General features: G+C 39.1%; 2 protein-coding genes across 2 annotated transcripts; both read right to left on the bottom strand.

The window, feature by feature from the left end:
• Window positions 1–3,552: 3,552 nt before the first annotated feature.
• On the bottom strand, window positions 3,553–5,764 carry LOC139397161 (homeobox protein Hox-A11b-like). Its single transcript, XM_071144033.1, has 2 exons — window positions 5,131–5,764; window positions 3,553–3,785 (listed from the first exon to the last, which is right to left on the bottom strand). Exons 1-2 carry the CDS (start codon window positions 5,762–5,764, stop codon window positions 3,553–3,555), a joined length of 867 nt encoding a protein of 288 aa, XP_071000134.1.
• Window positions 5,765–14,807: 9,043 nt separating this feature from the next.
• LOC139397160 (homeobox A13b) lies at window positions 14,808–15,990 on the bottom strand. The gene is made up of 2 exons (XM_071144032.1): window positions 15,345–15,990; window positions 14,808–15,049 (listed from the first exon to the last, which is right to left on the bottom strand). Exons 1-2 carry the CDS (start codon window positions 15,988–15,990, stop codon window positions 14,808–14,810), a joined length of 888 nt encoding a protein of 295 aa, XP_071000133.1.
• Window positions 15,991–21,379: the final 5,389 nt, after the last annotated feature.

Genomic DNA, 21,379 nt, shown 5'->3' with positions numbered 1-21,379 from the left:
CATTTTACACGCGAAAACAATAATCAACAGCCTTGACAATATAAAGGTTAATGGGCCTACATGAAGCCAGAGTATAGTAGTAGAACAAAATGAGTTTTCTAATTTGCTGCTGGTTAAGTCAGAAACAAAATAGGCCGTGGCAAAGATTGTTTACCTATCTTGTTAACATAATGGGAAATATAATCTGAAACAAACACGTTATTTATCAAAGACATGTGCATTTGTTATGAAATACCTTGTGCGTAATTGGTGCGTAATGCATTTTACAAGTGTACAACTCGGCACGTTTCGATTATTTTATACACCGCCAGAACCAATTTCGGTGGGATCCCATTTATTTCCTTAAGAATCAATTGAAAACAATATCCTCAGACTCATATCCCCAAATTGAATAGAAATAGATTAGGCCTATGTAAATCATAGCAATAAGCCTAGCTGTGTTATGTGGTTCTAACCACAGCCGTTATAAATACCACTGCCTTTATTATTCCCCCATGCAGTTGGGAAAAATATCATCCTTGCTATGTTTGTTACTATAATTACCACGGTTATATTACGTTATTGTTCTGACACCAAAAACACTATATGGTGCGACTTATTTGGAGTTTTATCCGATTTAGAAATTATTTAAAAAAAAAATGAATAGCCTAAACCATTGATTTGAGTGGGTACTAGTCTCATGACGTGCGTATAATAATTTCAACAGCCTATTTATTTACCTCTAGCCAGTGGTACTTTAAGTTATTATTAAGTTATTATCATACTTAAAATCATTTAATGCATGTCTCCTTATAGCGGCTAATAAAATCATGTTAACAATGTTTCTTCTGTTCCAAGTTATTCTTGCAACCGGACAGAAAAATATGCCTGCGCCCCTCGTGCGTAATGTGGTACTTTACTACATCCGCTAACAGCTATTTTATTTTTCACTGGAGACTAAAAAGCCCTCCGGTAGCTATGGGATACTCAGCTAGAATGTTCCCCTTCCCAACACACACACAAACCAAACACATTTTATAATCTCACGTTTCGTATTTGGTAAACTATGGTAATAATGACTCAAATAAGAACCATTCGAATAGTTCGTGTTATTTTTCCAGAAAAACGCCATAGACATCTCTAGACAGGATAAGGCCGATGTATAAAGCTATTTTCCGTATAGCATATTGGTTATATTGTATATTATATTATGTGCTGTGTAACGGTAGGTAGGCCTATTCAGTCATCCTCTCCCACACGGAGTACATTGGTTCTAATACATTGTGTCATCTAATATTATATTTCCAATAATGTGGATTTCAGCGATAAAGCAGCTTTATATATCATTTTCTAGCAGGATGGAAAGGCTCCTTACAAACACGCCTCACTTTGTCCCATTTTGCCAAGAAAAAATGGACCACACATGTATTTGTTTTCCCATTTCGAGCATTTTGAAATATATTTCGATAAAAATAAGAGAATATGTAACAATTATACACACATCGGGATAATTACCTGAACAATGAAACCCTGTAATGTAATGAGTCTGTCAATCTTTGGATGTTTGATGCATGGGAAGTAGAGTCTCGGCCAGAGTTCCGTCCACATCCACGGCATTGATCCATGACATTGATCCGAGCAGCGCCTCCCAGTGGAACAAACAAACAACCACGTTCGAACTGCAGATTCCACCCTGAATATATTCCTGCCCGTGCACGCTGAGCTGCTGAGACAAATGAAGCAGGAAAAGTCCGCGAACACAAGCTTTCCATGCTCCCAGGCAGGCAGCCGTTGTTTTTAAAGCCCTTAGTCACAGTTAATAACCTTGGTCTCAGACGGTTTATTGCACTACACTCCAATTGTACAAATGTTCCAGACGAAGACGCGTTTTATGGCCAAGTTGCTGCAGCAACAGGGAGGATGTGTCCGTAAAGGCGGCATTCCGGTTAGCCTGACCGGACAGGATGCACCGCCCAAGACCATCATCACCCGGACTGGCTGCAGCCGGCCATCTACACTAGCTTCATGCTGCTATCACTCTTAATTGGTGTTTTCACTAGCCCACTATTCATGAACGCCCATAGGCTTTGAACTATAAGACATTAACCGAAATATTGACAAACGTGAGCCAATTTTACACATAGGCCTAATACACAATCAGTAGGTCTAATGTCAACATTTGGCAATATAATAAAACAACAACTGATCAAGTTTATTTTAAATATAGGCTACCTTAAGTATTTTGCTTTATTTATTTAAAGTAGGCTATACATTCTCTTTTTATAGGCCTAGTATTATTTTTGAAACAATAAACATAAACGCGGGACATTTAAACTCCAGACGTTGATTGTATATAAAAGTCGTCTGGGGATAGATGGTTTAGCATGGTACATAAAGTTGAATAAAATAACGTGCTAGACAACCTTTTGGGTGGAACTTCCGTAATGGATATTTAACATTAATGGCATAGGATCCCATTTCGGCCCATGGGGGCAATGTAAAGTCAAATACATCATACATCTGATATGACCCACGCAGCCAGGTTTTATGTCGAGAATCATACAAGGAGATATTTTCTCGAGACGTATAGACCCATTCATCCAATTTAGAAAATAAACTAAGAAAACAAACGGAAAGGTCTCGACCTGTGACTCGTATGTCTCCAATAGGGTGTGTGAAATAGGCTAAGCCTTTATAGGGCCTAATCATTCCAAAATCCATCGTAGGCTATTTACACCGAGGAACATTTGAATTGGCTCAAAAATGAAGACAAATAACTAAAATGTCCCAATAGCTCAATGTATTGGAGCAGCTTTTCTCTTGCCAAAAACGCAGGAAAATAGCTGATATGTCACGACATTGAGAACTTAAACAAAACGAACACTTTCAAGTATCAGGGATGATTGAACAATTTTACAATATAACCTTTGTATGTCGAATATTTCACGAGAACAAAAACAATGGCAATCAATGCATAAATAACAGGCCTATTTTAAACTGTAGCCTAGTCCTTCTGTGCGTGTGTAATGGCGACAACAAACAACCAACAAAGTTTGGGATAAATCATGCCTTCTCGTCATGGAAAAGGTATGTACCCTTTGTAGGTATATATATAATAAATGTAAAGATACAGGTTGTTAAATATGTTACATCGTTAAATGTCGAATTTGATATGAAATGGGCGCGCGTAAATCTAACTTTCGTGTAATTCATGCATTATGCATTGATGCCAATTAAATAATTTGCTCGAAAATGTGACTTTTACGCAAGTTAGGATTCGACCAGATATATGTTCTGTTTTGGTGGCACCGCACTTTCATAACAACAAATAGCAAGATCAAAAGATCAACAAGAAAATCACCTACAATTAAAATAGGCCAATAGGCCTAATAATAATAATATTACACTAGATATTACTCTCAACAAATTAAGTATGATGGACAAATAAATCTACTAATGTCTGTCCATCGCGGGAGGGGTGTAATCAGGAATTTGCAGACCAACGAACTTGAAATTAGCGATTGAGCTTCATGCATGCCTTGTCTGAGGGGAGGCGACATCCATCAGCCAGTGTTACAGCATAGGGTTCGTGGTATAATACTGCAAACGGTCTCTGTTCAGTTTCTTCTCTTTCATCCTCCTGTTTTGAAACCAGATTTTAACTTGGCGGTCGGTGAGATTGAGCATCCTCGAAAGTTGAAGACGTTTCTCCTTGTTGATGTAAACACTGAAAAAGAACTCCCTCTCCAATTCTCTGATTTGGTATTTGGTGTATGGACATCTCTTCTTACGCGTTCTCTGTCCACCTGAAAGGAAGAATTGCAATTCAGATAGAAAGATCAAATAGGAAGCTGCTTTCGTTCTGTGGAAAAATACATACAATGGTGTCAAAAGGTTTATAAACAAGAGTCTAAATAGACTGACAACAAAATAAGTTGTGCTTTTTTTTAATCATAAAAACTATAACTGAAAGCCTTGAATTAAGGTAGAAACGGGATACATGTTTTTGGCCATGTTTTGCTTTTAATAAGCATGAAATCCCAACATTTCTATGCATATTTAGGGTACATTATGCAACATAATCATGACATTTCTTAGAGTTCAGTATATGGAAATGACGGGTGGTAAAAAGCAATGGCCCTAATAATAACACCTCTGGACAACATCAAACACCTCCCAAACGGAACATCATTACAAAAACGCAGTGGTAAACGCTTTCTAGCGCGGTGTATACTAACTAGCCTAATGTATTCTACGGCGTATGCTGTGCTTTCTACACATTTTCTATGTAATGGGTATGTTTTTATAGATTTGATGGATCCCAGGACTCCCTGGAAAACAGTGCCCACTGTGCAAAAACTGGTTGAATCAACGTTGTTTCCACGTCATTTCAACAACAAAAAATGCAATATGATGACGTTGAATCAACGTGAAAAACTGATTGGATTTGCAAAAAGTCATCACCGTAAGGGAATTCTTTTTCACCCAACTTCTAACCTAAATCCAATGACATGGTGAATTGTTTTGTTGCTTTCATGTTGAATTCACGTTAGTTGACAACTCAACCAAATGTAAATCAAAACTAGACGTTGAACTGACGTCTGTGCACAGTGGGTGGCAATTGTTACTGAGTGGACTATCCTCCTGGCTAAAAATATTAAATAATCAATTAAATCTATTACATTTTTACAATTATTTACCCTATCACCTTATACTATATCACTAAGATTATATTACTATAATAACAATATACCATTCAGGTTATAGGGGGGACCATGCAGCACATATTCAATATGTCCCTGAGTTATAATGTATAAAAATATCATTTTGCAATAAATCTATCAATTCATTAAGTTGTCGTTGCAGTCGTTTGATACGTTATGAAAAGTAAGCCAAGCTATGCGTCTAGAACAACTAATAGGCCTAAAAAGAATGCTCTAATATTTTAGAATGGGAAATTCTCTGTCTTTCACGGCCAATTTCAGTTCCAAGCACGTGATCTTGTCGTTTATAACAACGTTTTTGTTGGGGTAGATCTACAGCCCCACAATAAACCTTACGCGCTTATAAAACAGCATATAAACGCCTTAATAGCAGCGCGTTAGATGCAAACTTTCTCACAGAACTGGTGCACGTCGTCTTTATACTCACCGCTGGCGCTATATTTCTCCTCATTGTTGCCGGAAGAAGACACGGGGCTGCAGCTCACCTCGCCCGGCGGTCCCTCCTCTCTATCCCGGCACTTTTCGGAACCGGTCACCGGAACTATAGGTTGTTTGGTGGCAGTTCTGTCCACGGAGTGTTCGCTTGTTGGTGTGGTGTCTGCGCTCCCTTGAGCAGTATCGAAAAACTGATCAAAGGCTTGCGGTAACACTCCATTCCTACTCACACTGCCCTGGAGACTTGATGTAGGATTGGAGCTGCTGGTGTGATAGACATCACTGGAGTTATTTCTCGTGAATATTTCCCCCAAGGAGGTCGGGCTTGATAGACAGTCCCTATGCACAGTGTCCTCAGTGGGGTAGCAGTGTGACATACCGCCCCTATGGTGGTGCCATTTACTGGAGCTACCAATGCCATGATAGTCCCTGAAAGCTACCTCTCTGACAGACGGAAGCTGTGGCAGAGTTGAGGATGGGTAGGAATATGTCATGGGACAAGAAGACTGACTCTGGTGGGACAAAAAAGGAGGGAGGCTTGAGAAGTCTGTTCCCGAGACGTAATAGGTGCAGCTGCCGGGCAAATACATATTAGACCCAACTGGGACCCGCTCATCAAAATCCATAATGATTCGATCTTGCGTAGCCTGTAGCCTACTCTAATAGTCTACCAACCCTCCATTCGCATCGTTCCTATGTGCTGCTAGGCTCCAGTCACTTTGAAGCAGATCCGTTGAGCAACAAATTCTAAGACGTGAAGCTGACGTGCAGTTTGTTCTCCATCCATTCCTCAGAGCGCCAGTCATGTGACCAGGGGCAGAACTGGACAGATACGTCTGTTCAACTGATGCGTTGCAATGAGTGAATGCGTTTCTTAATTCAAGTGTGTGATATGAAATAATTTTCCAAATGTACAAGTAATCATACCAATACATTATTTGGTATGGTTACTTGTACATTTGGAAAATTATTTCATTTCACACACCTTTGAAGTCACGATAAATCAAGGCCTTGTTGGCAGCATGTGCGAATAACCTTTGTTATTAACGACAATCCTGGTGTTAATACTTTCTGAATATGATTTCCATGTGTTATATTCTCTCTATCTCTGGAACATACATTGGTCAATAAGGCGCATATGCTGTTGTGTGGACACATCATGGCATTGTAAAGTGTATGGGTAAGATACAATGTGTATGAATTATACCAGAACAACCCAGAGCCTTCTATTTGCCATAAAAGGCTCTGGGTCAATATATTTCCACAACCACTATGCCTTTTCCACTAATGTATTACGCTAGTAGTAATATTAGCCTACAGCATGTGGGCTAAGGCTGCAAGAAGAATACAATTGTATTATACAAAAGCCCATCTCAATCTAGCGCTAAATCAATATATTTGGACGCATTTCCGTTTCTATATATCAATATATTTGGACGCATTTCCGTTTCTATATATCAATATATTTGGACGCATTTCCGTTTCTATATATCAATATATTTGGACGCATTTCCGTTTCTATATATCGATATATTTGGACGCATTTCCGTTTCTATATATCAATATATTTGGACGCATTTCCGTTTCTATATATCAATATATTTGGACGCATTTCCGTTTCTATATATCAATATATTTGGACGCATTTCCGTTTCTATATATCAATATATTTGGACGCATTTCCGTTTCTATATATCAATATATTTGTACGCATTTCCATTTCTATCTGCATATAAATGGATAGGCTTTATGCAAATTCAGAATCAGTTTCCGTTTATATTTCCTATAAGGCCTATCCGAAGTTAGAATTGTCACTTGTTGACCAAAACAATCTCTCGTGTCTCAATCTCAATCTCTTACGGCTAAACAATTTGATGCAGGGCCGTAGCATAGCAAGACTAGCGTCAGATTGTAATACTATTGTGGGGCACTCTAAAAATTAATATTGCGTCCAACATTACAGGAAATGGGACATCTCTTGGATATTCTAATACACATATAGCCTAAAGTACACTATGGTTCATAATAAACGACACTATTGAGAGTCTAGTGAGAGTACGATACATGAATGGAATGGCAGCATACGCGCGTAATGCATTCTCTTTCCTATCACCTGCATCAGTGGACACGTTCGGACATTAGTGTTTTAAAATGCAACAATAGAGTTCAGGGTATACAGCACCAACCAACAAAATCAGCTCGAGTCAGACATGTTTTATTGCACTTTGCAGTTGGCTGTGTAGTTGCCATTGTCAGAACAGACTGCTGCGGCCGGCGTACTCACCAGACGACTAGATGGCATTCATGGAGTTCAATGAAACGAGACTCAAAACAAGGCTCCAGGTGAGAACTTAGGCCTGTGCGTAAAATGGAGACTGTAATGTCTTGGAATTGTTGGATTGCGTGTAATTTGTAGGCTACGAAATATTGAATGATTAAATGGTTCGTTAAATAATACAACTTTATGGCAAAAGCCTAATGGTTGTATTCTCTGTGAGCATGACATGAGTCCCGTAGGCTAACTACATATAGGTTAAAAAGGGTTTTAAACCATGCTAAAGTATCTCGTTTGTTGTATCCCATTCTTCAGATTGCACAGTCAGTCTCGTTTTGCGTGCTGCAGAACTCAAGTTCGGGGGAGGAAAAGGGTCACCATTTGTGAGAAAGGGGCCACAAACACCCCTGCCCTGTGCCCCGGATGAAGTTCATTCGTTCATTACCGTGACAAATGTCTCAATGGTTAATTCGCGTTAACTGTTTGATAGGCCTATTGCAGCTTTTCTCAAACTCGGTATGAAACGCCTATAAATTCGAATTTAACGTTGTCAACAAATAAAATAGGGTGCTAAACTTTACTTTTGAAAAATAAATGACATGAAAAATATAGCTATTTGATACCAGTTGTTCGTTTTTTGTTCAGATGTAACATGGCTGATCAACAAATGGGTGGTCACGTTCAAGATGAACACATGTACTCCACCAAGCTCATCAATAAGGCTATATGCCAAAGATATTGGTGAATTTCTAAAATGTTGCAGTGATTTGACATTCAATTATGGTGTTTTAGATTACCTTTCCAATCTAAACGAATGAAATAAGCCTATACCCATAGCCACGAAGGCTGCTTTTAAAATGGAATTGTTTCGTTAATTAAGAACTCATCAACATGTGAGAGGCAGGTGTTATAGAACAAGTGGTAACTTAGTTATGTATCTTACACGCTCCATTGCCATTGACTTTAAATAGAAAACATTTGTACTTTACCACCACTTGGGTGTGAGCCATTTTTCCACTGGCGCGCCCTCATATTTATGCCATTTAGATGTTGTTTTTCTGTATAGGCGCTATAGGCTTTACTGCTTATAGCAGTAAATGCCTACGAGCATTTCTTCAGGCTGGGGTGGGGGAAGTTTAGCCTACATCTCTACGACACAAGTGCCTTGCACTTGGAAATGTGGAACATCACAGCTTAATGTCTCTCTATACTGCCTTTTTACAGTAGATGAGATGGGTGGCGGGAACATTACAGCTTTATGTCTCTCAATACTGCCTCTTTAGAAGAGACGGCTGACAGCCGGAGAAGCATAGCACAGAGGAGAAAATAAACATGATAGACCTCATCTCATCACTAAAGACATCATGATAAAAGAAGACGTACGCCAAGAGATGCTTATATGGAAGATGTACGGCAAGAGCTGCTTATGGAAACGAAAAGGGAGTAACCGAGTATGCTTTAGTTGACAGTACCATAAGAACCCTGGATGCATTGGATATGTTGTTGCAACAAGCGGAACTCCCATCACCATCCATCCTCCTTAAAGTCTCGGATAGTTTAAGGACATACTTGCAGTCAAGAGTCCTGGAAGCAGGATTTTAAAAGACAGCTTTGTGTGTGGGACGAACTATTCAACATGGTTATAGTCGTTGTAATAATAACGTCATATTTGTAATCACACAATTAACTACCATTCTTTCTTATTATAGACTATTATTATAGACTATTATTATTATTATTATTATTATTACTACTACAGTTACTATTAGTAAATAGCAGTATAGTTCTATCAGGCATACTTGTTATTTTATTACCATAACTAATTATAATGATAATGACTATACACTCTTAAAAAAAAGGCGGATTCTAAAACTTAAGGGTTCTTCGGCTGTCCCCATAGGATAACCCTTTAAATAGAACCCTTTTTGGTTCCAGGTAGAACCCCTTTGGGTTCCATGTAGAGTCCTTTCTATATAGGGTTCTACCTGGAACCAAAAAGTGTTCTCCTATGGGGACAGCCGAAGAACCCTTTTCGAACCCTATTGTCTAAGAGAGTATTGTGTAGCATTGCATTTGATCATTTGATCGACTGGGGCCTACTTTGTGTAAAACGTCACATTTAAAAAACGGAAATGTGTCTGGACCCCCGAGCCATTTAATTGCATGGTAAAGCACCGTTAACAGTCATTGCAATACTTATGTTTTTGGGTTGGTGTTGGAAATTGGACAATATGTGCTGCTGAATATTCTTATTCAATCCATTGAAAATCCAGGCTGTAAGGCAACATGTGTAAGGAGTATTCGTTCTATGGGTACTGTACATGTCCAAGGCAAGCATACACAAGTTTACAAGTTATTTAAACGAGTATGTATATCTGATTCAATTAAATTGATGTGTACGGACTTGCTCACTTGAATGTCAAACTTCAATTGCATGATTTAGAAAAATCTGAATATGAATATAACAAGAGTATAGGAAGGATGAATTGGAATTCCCATTGCCCCTTTAATTTAAATGATCTTTCTGGTTTTTAGAAGAGATCTGATGTATTCCATTGACTGTTATAGTTATATCTATCTCATGCAGGGAACTGAACAGTCCTCTGCTGGTCTACTATAAACCACACCCAAGTGTACACCGCACTGGAATCACTTGAAGTGTTGCAGTCAAATTAGCCTTTGGGTGGCAGCAAAAACAGTACAATCATGAATTGTATCCATTAGTGCACACCGTAGCAAAACGTTTTGCAATTGAAAACCTTTCGTAATGAAAACGGGTGTTTTTTATTGGACAAGTTCAGGTTAGCCTCTCCCTTTTTCCAGTTTGTTTTCTTCTCTTTGGTTATCAGTGAATAGGACCCAGGTTATATATATGTAAGACGCTCCAGTCCAGACTTGTAAAGTCCAGCGCCATAATTTCCCTCGACCCCGCACCTATAGCGGGACCTCTCCTTGGTGGGACATACTGAGTAATGTGGGTGTAGCATAAAGGGACAGTTCAGTGATTTTACATATTTACACGTTTGTTTCCTTACCTTGAAAGCAGTCTATGGACTATGGACACTTTTAGAATGCTTTACATGTAATGCCCAAATAATCAACTCAATGTTATAATTGAAAAGCAACTCATTGAGTAACAATCCATTTAAGAGATGATTTGGGCCATGCCCTTTTAAACGAGCCGTGGATCCACCTCCTGGACACGGTTGTTCCTATCGGTTTAACCTGTTTCCTGGAACTACTATACCTAATCCCATGTCATTTTTTAAAATATATAGTTGCTATCCACGTGATTAGTCCTTGTATTCTACATCATGGGGGTCTTCTGATAGATGGAATGCACGCATCACGCACGCAACTACACAGTATTTGTATTTTTTTGCACACACATTTTATTATGTATGAATTACCATAGAGTTGTCTTTGCATTAGGACTGTTTATCCCATGGCATTGTTGAATACTCCTTTCTGATTGGCTTGAAGGGCATTCTAGAGCGTGCATTATTTCTCTATAATGCACAGTATATTTGGATGGTAGAATTGTATGACTATATTTGTACATGTTTTGTTTGAGCTGCTTTTGAAAGCAAAAGTCGAATTGAAAACAATATTGTTGAATTCTATTTTCATAATAGCACACTAGGACTGATGGTTTGGTTAGCTAAACTAGGAAGTCTGTTTGTTTGGTTATCACTGCAACTAACGTTACTGTAGCTATTTAGTTAACTTGCTAGCTACTTCAGTGGATGTTGAACACATGTATAGCGGCAAACTAACACATTTCTAGTGGCAAATGTGTTAAATTATAGCCAGTATAAAAGGGATAATCAACTCGGTGCTCTGTGTTCTCTGGAAAATACTCGTTAGCACGTCGTGTAACACACTTTCCATTTCGTTCATTATTTCCATAGAAGCATAGCCCCTCGTTGATTATCCCTTATATAATATATAGTTTGTAAATAGTTATTGTGATGTTGTCATGTGATGTTTTGGCTGATAAGACCCTGTTCTGTGGAGACGCATCCTCCTGTAGCCTGTCGATCTGCTCCTACCATACTATAAAGTATGTCTGTTAATTGCACGATACAGGCCTGCTTGTCATTTTATGAGTATAATTTGACGCCAGTCGGTATAGCTTAAGTTGGAACGTTTGATTTGACATTCATCCTTTCAGTCATAGTTAGTGCTGTATATATAATGACTGTAAAAAGTACATTTATATTGCCCATCTTTTGATTTTAGGTATAGTCTATTGATTAAACATATAATCTCTCATATTTAACTATTTATTGAATTATATATTTGTTTTTCCGGTCATTTTATCCATAAAACAGCTATACCCCTTTTCTGCTGAATTGATATGAAGTTGTATATAGTCTATCCACACTAATTCCCTTCGCATTTCTGAGAATGACCAGTTTTTATAGCATTTCATTCAAAGTTGTTATAGGCTGAACGGAGATGGGACATATTGAGAAGAATTTTAAAGATTCAGCATTTGATCATATATCCACAATAGTGTCTGCCTTCCTTTAAAAGTGATTCAAAAAACAACGGTCGCATCGAAAAACCGTACATTTCTATATAGGCCCAGGTTGGAGATTCATTAACGAGTCTGTAACAAAACGTAATCAGATGACTAAATACCATGCACGCATTATTGCCAAATATTAGCCACATTTAAATCAGTGCATTCATTCCTATTTGGAGAAGAATAAAAAATACCCACAAGGCAGTAGTAGCTATTGGTTTCCACGAGTGCACTACATATTTCAAGTTCTCAATTGAGAAGACAAAAAAAAGTGTATTTCCCTTTGGAATGTGTTTCACTCTTTGTTTTCTAACACACAAATGGACAATTTCGCTATTATTGCCATATTAAGGACAAGCATAGAAATATTACGTACATCAAGGTAAGCCTTTACATTTCCTATAGTACTCAATAGTGAATCGTTTCCATTCGGCAACATTTCTCACATGAAGAAATCTTGGATAAAGTATCATTCCATGTTTTTCACCTGCATGGGTTAGGCAATGGTCGGAGGCATATATCAATATATACTGAATGAAAATATAAACACAACATGCAACCATTTGAACGATTTCCCTGAATTACAGTTCCCGAGTGGAGCAGCAGTCTAAGGCACTGCATCTCAGTAATAGAGGCGTCACTACAGACACCCTGGTTCGAATCCAAGCTGTATCACAACCGGACGTTATTGGGAGTCCCATAGGGCAGCGCACAATTGGCCCAGCGTCGTCCTGGTTTGGCCGGTGTAGGCCGTCATTGTAAATAAGAATTTGTTCTTAACTGACCTGCCTAGTTAAATTAATAATAATGAAATCAGTCAACTGAAATACATTCATTAGGCCCTAATCTATGGATTTCACATGACCGCCATGGGTGGGCCTGGGAGGGCATAGGCCTACCCACTGGGGTAGCCAATCAGAAGGAGTTTTTCCCCACAAAAGGGAATTATTACAGACACAAAAACTCCCAGTTTCATCAGATGTTCAGGTGGCTGGTCTAAGACGATGAAAACGCCTCATGTGGAGGTCCTGGGATGGCGTGACACATGGTCTGCAGTTGTGAGACCAGTTGGACATACTGTCAAATTCTCTAAAATGACGGAGGTGATTTATGGTAGAGAAATGAACATTAAATTCTCTGTCAAGAGTTCTGGTGGACATTCCTGCAGTAAGCATGTCAATTGCAAGCTCTGTCAAAACTTGAGACATCTGTGGCATTGTGTTGTGTGTATGTGACAAAACTGCATGTTTTAGAGTGGCCTTTTATTGTCCCCAGCACAAGTTGCACCTGTGCAATGGTCATGCTGTAAAATCAGCGTCTTGATATGCCACACCTGTCAGGATGCATCATCTTGGCAAAGGAGAAATGCTCACTAATAGGGATGTAAACAAATTGGTGAAAAACATTTGAGAGATATAAGCTTTTTGTGTGTATGGAACATTTCTGAGATATTTTATTTCAGCTCATGAAACAGGGGACCAACACTACATGTTGCGTTTATATTTTCGTTCAGTTTGACCATGGTTAGGCCTACACCTGAACTCATCAAATGCAATGACGCAGATCCGGCAGCAGATGACAACATTGTCATCTCATCATTATCAGTAAGGCATTTCTCATTCAATAGCCTAATGGCATTATAAGGGCTCAATGTTGCAAGCCTCTACAACATTAAAATGACAAAATGGAAAGCTGTTTGACCAGTTGTATCAACGCTAATCATAGGTCTAATCGGCTTGTAGCCTACCTAAATTCAAGAAATTAAATAAAAAAAGATAATAAAATGTCCCCGACAAAACGTTACTGCAAAATAAATGCTCATTACTAGTCTGACTTTAAATTTGTCTGAAAAAAAATATGAACAACGTAGTAACGGGGTTTCTCCAACTTTTATTGGGAAGAGCTTATTGGCTATATGTTTGCAGTCAAAAACAGGGGAAACTTTAAATGCAACTGTTCATTAATTGCAATCAGATGTATTTCCATTTGTTATGATAGAAAACGAAATACAGCATTTTCAAACAATGATAACGGCGCAGAAAATTGTTGCGTAAAACAGAGTTAAGATGATTATTACTGTATGGGAAAAAAGACGTAGCCTACTCAGACAGAATAAAACAATCTAATCGTTTATAATTAACTGAATATTGACAGAATGCATAAAGTAAATGTAAAGCAATGTACTAATTAATAGCTCAATCATTACGTGATGGGAAATGTTTCAGCTTCTAAAATTATATTCGTAGGTATAAACGATTTGCGGGTTGCGCGCTGTAGCGCTCTCACCAGCATTTCAATATCAATAATTATAATATAGTTCAATCAATTCAGGGAATGTATACTCAAATTCAACGAATAATCTCAAACCCTCAATATCAATGCTGCACAATTTTTTGAGTCATTAATTCTTACTCTGATGGAGCTAAAATACAATTGTCCAACACAGATTTGAGTTTTTTAAAGTTTTTTCCAATTACAGAAGGCTATGTTCTGAGTAGAGATGTCATATTTTAGGCTATGAGTTATTTAGCGTATTGGGAACAGTTTGTAGAAAATTATAAAAGCTATATGTCCGTCGAATAGAGTATGAGACAGAATATATAAACAAGGAGGAAGTTATTTCCCCATTTCCTTCAAACACAGGACATCGAATGGTTTCAATTAATTACGACAAAAAAAAAACACACAAAAAAGCCAAGTGGACCTCCAAAAACAGAGCCAACCCATGGCGGGCGAGAAGGAGACTATTGTGTAATAATATATATATATATTGTGTAATAAATTATAATATAGTTCATTTTCATTGAACAACCTTCAAGTCTCTTCTTTTTCTGTCTTTTTGTTTCAGTTGTTCCATATACAGCTAACTGGGACTCTTAAATTTGTTGACAACCTTCTTCTCTTTTACTCGCCTGTTCTGAAACCAGATAGTCACTTGTCGCTCTGTCAGGTTTGACTGATCAGATATCCTTCGTCGTTTGTCCTTTGTGATAAATTTATTGGCGGCATACTCCCTCTCCAGTTCTTTCAGCTGTACCTTGGTGTATGGCACGCGCTTCTTCCTCCCACGTCGAATAGAGCTGCCATCCCCTCCAGATACCGTGTCTGTGTGAAGAGCATAAACACATGCTTAATTAACCTAGAACCATCTGGAAAATTGCTAAAACCGTAGTATAGTTTCTTATAACGATGGGATCTGTCGTGTCTATCCACAATTCACATTACGGTGACAAGATGGATGACGGTTTCTTCTAACGAATTATTAATATGCAAATTGTAAAAGGAAAAACAACGCAGGGCGAATGATGGTGTTTCTGCTTTTGATAAACTGAGGTTTATAATGTTGAAATATGCATAAGCTTGTGAAAACATTTAATAATGTATAGCCATAAATCCATACCTTGAATGGACGATTTCCATAGATGGTTTGACTGTGGCTGGTCCTTAGCGCAGTAAACCTGACCATTCCATCCATTGGTGATAGCCCATGGCTGATAAGGCTCCACTGGCAGAAGAGGCTCATGCCTGGGCTCGGTGGGTCCGCTGAGGGTGGGTACCACTGGGACGTCCAGATAGCTGGAGACAGGTTGGTAAGGGTTGGAGGAGTAGCCTTGGTAGAAAGCGAATTCCTTCGCCCTGGACCCTGGGAACTCCTCTCCTGAAATGGATGTGTCCATGTATTTGTCCCCATAGGCAGAGGAGGGTTGCGCGCAGGACTTGACGCTGCCGTGTGACATCCTACACGGGTAGTAGCTGCTGCCAAAATATCCATAAGGCAAGGACGCATTTGATGAACTTTGGGCTGCGGAACAGGGGCTGCATTGTTTGACAGCTTCGCCCATGCCAGATACTGGCACCTCGCTCGACGTGTAGGTAGTGCTTGGAGCCAGGGACGTCGGATGCGCCAACAAATTCCTGCACTGATTTGCTGCATAATTGCCTCCTGTGAACCCCTCCATGTTTTTATTGATCTCATCCAAACCGTTATCATACAGAAACATGACTGGGTCAATCCAGCGCGAATGGAGAAGTAATGACGCTGTCATAGCATGCCCTACATCGAGACAACCAGCTCTTTTTAAAAAATCCCCACGACTGAAAAAAGAGATACGGAATCTGGGAGAGTAACCGATACTCACGCGCCTGTGTGGATCTAAAGATCGCAAGGTTATTGGGCAAAGCCAGGCACGTGATATGCAAAGGAGCTGATAAACGTCTAGACTGCAGATAATGCAGCTCCAAGCCCAAAATGTTTATACTCTAAAACAATATAGCATTTAGGAGGAAAAAGACTACATGTTTTAAACAAGATGATCCGTTTCGAGATATCATACAGATAACCATAGGCTTACACTCCATATAGTTGTTATTAATGAATCTATTGGAATGTGTCTGATGTCATTCTTGGTTTATAGCCTAGCATTTTGCTGAGGAAACGTCACATGGATGGAGACTGACATTTAAATCCTTTTTGTCAAAATGCTGATAAAAACAGTAGAATGGAGATACGGTGGACGCAGATTTATGTATGCAGCCATTACGCATTTCAATTTATCAACAGTTATATGGCCAAGGCAGTTTGTACGAAATATGGGTTGATACAAATGTAATTCATTCATTTATTTTTTTGTATTTATTTTATTACACCGTGTGAGTATGGAAATCATTTAAACGACCTTCTAATTGACCAGAATGCGCTGAGCTTGAAAACAACGTGCTGCAAATAGCTTGGAAACAACATGCCGTTAGATACGTTTTTTATCCCCCCATTTGTTTTATATATACACGAAGTAGCATACATCTTGTTTTAAGCTAATAGGAAAATATCAAGGACGGTGAAACTACATTAAAATGCTTTGGTGGAGAAATATCAGTCATTCAAAACTGTAAAGGAAATCAAGAATAGTCTGTGCGTAAAACTCACTGAAATGTAAACCATGCATGCCACGGCAATATTCTAAAACACACTGCTATTCTAGCTGCTGTTCGGTCTCTTATGGGCTTTATAACCTACCGAGAGAAAGCAGCTAGCACACTATTTGGCAGCGAGCTCTTTCACACATGGGTTAGACTGCTGGAGGCCAAGGACAAGGTCAAGTTGAAAGTTAGTTGCAGTCCGTCTAGCCAGAGATGTTGTTGTCATCCAACCACTGACCGTATGGCTTGAATTCCTTCAGGAGAGGTGAGAAAACAAACAACTACATTGTTGAATGAACCCATTGGTGATCTTTTGTCGATGTTTAAAGAAACCTCTGCGCTTCTTCAGTAAAGGCCATAGCATTTCTTAGTGACTTGGGGGGTGGGGGATATGTATTAATTTGTCCATGTGAGCTTTTGACAAAGTAGTGAGGAAATTATGTAATTGCAGAAACATGCTGAACATAAAAATGTAAGGGCATCCGACCGGTTTTCGTGTTTACCGACATGGCATTTATCCAGGGGTAATATCACCTGTGTAAAGACATAGGCCTGGCAAACTAGGAACTAAACCCATTCCAGTCGCATTTCAGACGGGTAAAACATTAGCAGACAATAGTAAACCGTGGTTCCAAAGAGAAATTCAACTGCACCATATTTTCAGCTCATTAAGAATGAGAGAAAAAATTCTGCTCTCCCATGATTTTTTATGCATGTGGTAAGAGGCCATCTCAGTTAGGCTACAGGCTATTAGAGGAACGAATTGAGCTAATCAATTCGAATCAATGACAAAGTAGCTGTTTGTGAAATTGCATTTTACTTGTGCACAAATACAACATGTGAAAATTCGGCCGAGAAGAAAAAGAAAAACGGAGCTAGACGATATCTTATTTTAAGTTAGAATGAGCAAAAGACTATAGGTTACAACATCGCCACTGGCTTTGTCTGTGAGAGAGAACGAACGAATACATTCTACTGCATTTCTTCCATTAGACGTAGTTGCGTGGAATATTTTAATAACAATGTATTCGACATTTTACAAGCAAGAACACCAATACAATAGGCCGAGAAGGTGCCTTTTATGGTTAAGGATTTGCAGGAGAACATTAGCATTTGGTTGTGACACTGCACCAAAATGGCTTTACCTGTATTCTTCATAGCTATTCAACTGCCCACGTTTTCCAAGATACACAGTTACCTGTATTCTTCATAGCTATTCAACTGCCCACGTTTTCCAAGATACACAGTTACCTGTATTCTTCATAGCTATTCAACTGCCCACGTTTTCCAAGATACACAGTTCCCAATATATATAGTCTGTCCCTGTATGTTTGAGGACACAAAGTATACAATTGTGCATATATATTGAAATCTGTTTCAACGGTTTCGGTCGATGCTGTTAACAAGTTATTTTGGAGGGGATGAGATATATGCCTGTGCTTTAAGCATACTGCTATACTATACTGAAGTGTTTCATTCCAAACGTTGGGCGTATTGTCACCCAACCGAGTGTGCAGGAAATATCACAGCCTGCTAAATGGCTGCTAAATTCACAGTCAGAACTCCTTCCCTTCGAATGGAGCCGAGTTCAATGAGGCTGGGCTATGTTAAACCATATGTTAGGCCTATGTTATTTAAGCCTATGTTCATGCGGCTATGAGAGAATTCAATGGTCGCAGTGGAGACATTAGCGGCCCTACCGCAGACATCGAAAAAGTGTCATGTAGCTAGTCATAAATAAAGCAATGACGCTGTGCTACTACCAACATCGAACATGGCCAGACCCCCAGTGCAGTGGTGGAGTGGGCCGGTGTGGGAAAGGAGGGGATCTAGCCTATACTCCTATCTGCCATGACGGTCACACTCAGGCTCTTCTTAGACAAATAATGGCTTGTGGTGCCATAGCCACACACTGGCTCTGGACGGTGAATTTCGCGGTCAACAATAACGTCAGCTTTTCTATGGGGGACCAGTTAGAGGAGATGTTAATACGCCATGTCGTGGCACAATTTGGTTTCTTATTTGGTAAGCTACTTTAATAAACTGGTAAACATCAGCGTGGACATATAGCGCACACAGTAGAAAGAGGCGATACATTGGACCTCTATAGCTTTAACAAATAATATCTGGGTTCTTGTGTAAATGCGTTCATCACAAGGAGGATAGATCAAGGGGAGATAGTAATCGAGGGTCAAGTCATTTTCAAAGACGCGTTTGACCCGCTAAAATATGAAAAAGGGTCCATAACGTCATAATCGAATGCGGTAGGCTATATAACTTTAGAGAAATTCGAGAGAAAATCAACGATATGCAAGTATCTACTACCACATATCTACAACACAAAATCTATGTGTTCGTGTGTGTATAGTGCGTGTGTTATCCTGTGTATGTGCGCGTCTCTTCAGTAGGGCTTCATAGGTGTATTTTTCGTTTCACAAAACAAAACACATAGGCTCACATGATGGTAGAAGTAAATTAAGACCTTTTAATAATTAAAATGGGCAATCTATTGTTGGGAAAAATATGAATACTTTAGGAATACTAGTAGTAGCCTTGCATGAGCTTTGGCTTGTGCGAGACGGAACTGCTCATCTCCTGTAGGCGCGAGACAGCTTGTACAAGTACACCCCCTGGACAGGATGCAAGTCTATCCCAGGGCTGTACCCCCCAATCTATCGAGGAGTGCCAAGCAGAGACCCATTGGGTCCCATTTTTACAGTCTTTGGTATGACTCGGCCCGGGATCGAACTCCCAACCTGCCAATCTCAGGACCGACACTAACCACAAGGCTATTGAGGATTAAATAGGCCCACTAGAAAATAGGCCTAATACTAGAAATACTGTTTCGCGAATGATATAGACCTTAACAACAACCCTGAATCCGTATACCTCATTATATGCATAGTTATTCGAACGTTGTTTTTTTTGTTTTTTTTTCCAAATAAATTGATGGTCTATTTAAGAACTGAGTTCAGAACGTGACTAAAACGTGTATCTCAGTGGCCGGTGTAGATGGTAATGTACACATTTTGTTCAATCCAATAAACCGGTTTGAACTGCATTTCTTAAATATGATTGTATTGTTTATTATTTGGCTGTGGCTCATTAAGGATTTCGCTTAATTGCAGCAACCCACTATTTAGATGTTCATTGGCCTATAGCCTACTAGCTATAACTTGTATGACCCTTTAGAAGTTATAGAAATAAAATGTTCGTTAAGGGTACATTTTGAAATAGAGACATTTCAAAAATACTAGGCTATACAACCTTTTACAATTTTTTTTTTAGTAAAGCCTAACACAAATGTGAATGTCAAACAGCGACGTTCTATGCCAATTGAATAAATACAATTATTAAACTAATAACACAACTACTAACTTAACATCATTATTAAACCATTAATCATAATTATTATTATATTTGACGTCCAAATTGACATTAATGTTGAAGTAGCGGTAAAAGAACTAAAGCAATCAGCGAATGACGCATCCTGTCTGATGAGCTTTGCAGAATTAATTTAATATAAACAATACAGGCTTCTGCTTACTGACTGTGTGTGTAGCTCGTTCGATAATACAAATACAATGACGTGAAGATACACTTTACGCCTCGTGCCAATTTATAGGAGAGATAGTGAGATTATATTGAAAAATGCATATATTCCTCAGAATAATGTTTTATTCCATTGAACGAAATCTCTAGAAAGGAAGGTGATATCACAATATAATCCTTTAGCCTATTTCGTCTTTAAAAAGACTGGATCACCTGCTTAGTTTATAAATAGCGTATGTAATATATTGTAATTTGTGGACAGCCATTATTGATCCCTGCTAGTCAGAATTTGTTCTGGCATGGGATTTAATTCACTAATAGCAACACACATAAAATAGTGTTGAATTATTTGTGGAGACAAAGCTGGTAAATAATGACCTTAATGCCTAACACTTAGGAGCAAAATCCTTAAATGTCCCTAAAAGTCAGTCGCTTCCATAACCTCTGTATGAAAGTAGAATTTGAACAAAAAAACCCACAAACTTCGGGAATATATTGTGCACGTGGAACAGAATAGAGTTCCTTATTTACTTCTGGCAGTGGAGTTGGCTGCTGGTCGGTAGACTACAACCTACAGAGGTGGAAGAGGTGTCAGTGGAGTTGGCTGCTGGTCGGTAGACTACAACCTACAGAGGTGGAAGAGGTGTCAGTGGAGTTGGCTGCTGGTCGGTAGACTACAACCTACAGAGGTGGAAGAGGTGTCAGTGGAGTTGGCTGCTGGTCGGTAGACTACAACCTACAGAGGTGGAAGAGGTGTCAGTGGAGTTGGCTGCTGGTCGGTAGACTACAACCTACAGAGGTGGAAGAGGTGTCAGTGGAGTTGGCTGCTGGTCGGTAGACTACAACCTACAGAGGTGGAAGAGGTGGCAGTGGAGTTGGCTGCTGGTCGACAGACTACAACCTACAGAGGTGGAAGAGGTGTCAGTGGAGTTGGCAGCTGGTCGACAGACTACAACCTACAGAGGT

This window comes from Oncorhynchus clarkii, unplaced genomic scaffold, assembly GCF_045791955.1.
Source record: "Oncorhynchus clarkii lewisi isolate Uvic-CL-2024 unplaced genomic scaffold, UVic_Ocla_1.0 unplaced_contig_7835_pilon_pilon, whole genome shotgun sequence".
Taxonomy (NCBI): domain Eukaryota; kingdom Metazoa; phylum Chordata; class Actinopteri; order Salmoniformes; family Salmonidae; genus Oncorhynchus; species Oncorhynchus clarkii.
Note: the sequence above shows the minus strand (reverse complement) of the source record. Positions and strands in the feature narration are given on the sequence as shown.

Coding starts and splice junctions, on each gene's coding strand:
- LOC139397161 (XM_071144033.1), bottom strand. CDS start 5,764: ATGGATTTTGATGAGCGGGTCCCAGTTGGGTCTAATATGTATTTGCCC. Junction 3,786..5,130: donor GGAGAAATATAGCGCCAGCG/GTGAGTATAAAG, acceptor TCTTCCTTTCAG/GTGGACAGAGAACGCGTAAG.
- LOC139397160 (XM_071144032.1), bottom strand. CDS start 15,990: ATGACAGCGTCATTACTTCTCCATTCGCGCTGGATTGACCCAGTCATG. Junction 15,050..15,344: donor ATGGAAATCGTCCATTCAAG/GTATGGATTTAT, acceptor CTCTTCACACAG/ACACGGTATCTGGAGGGGAT.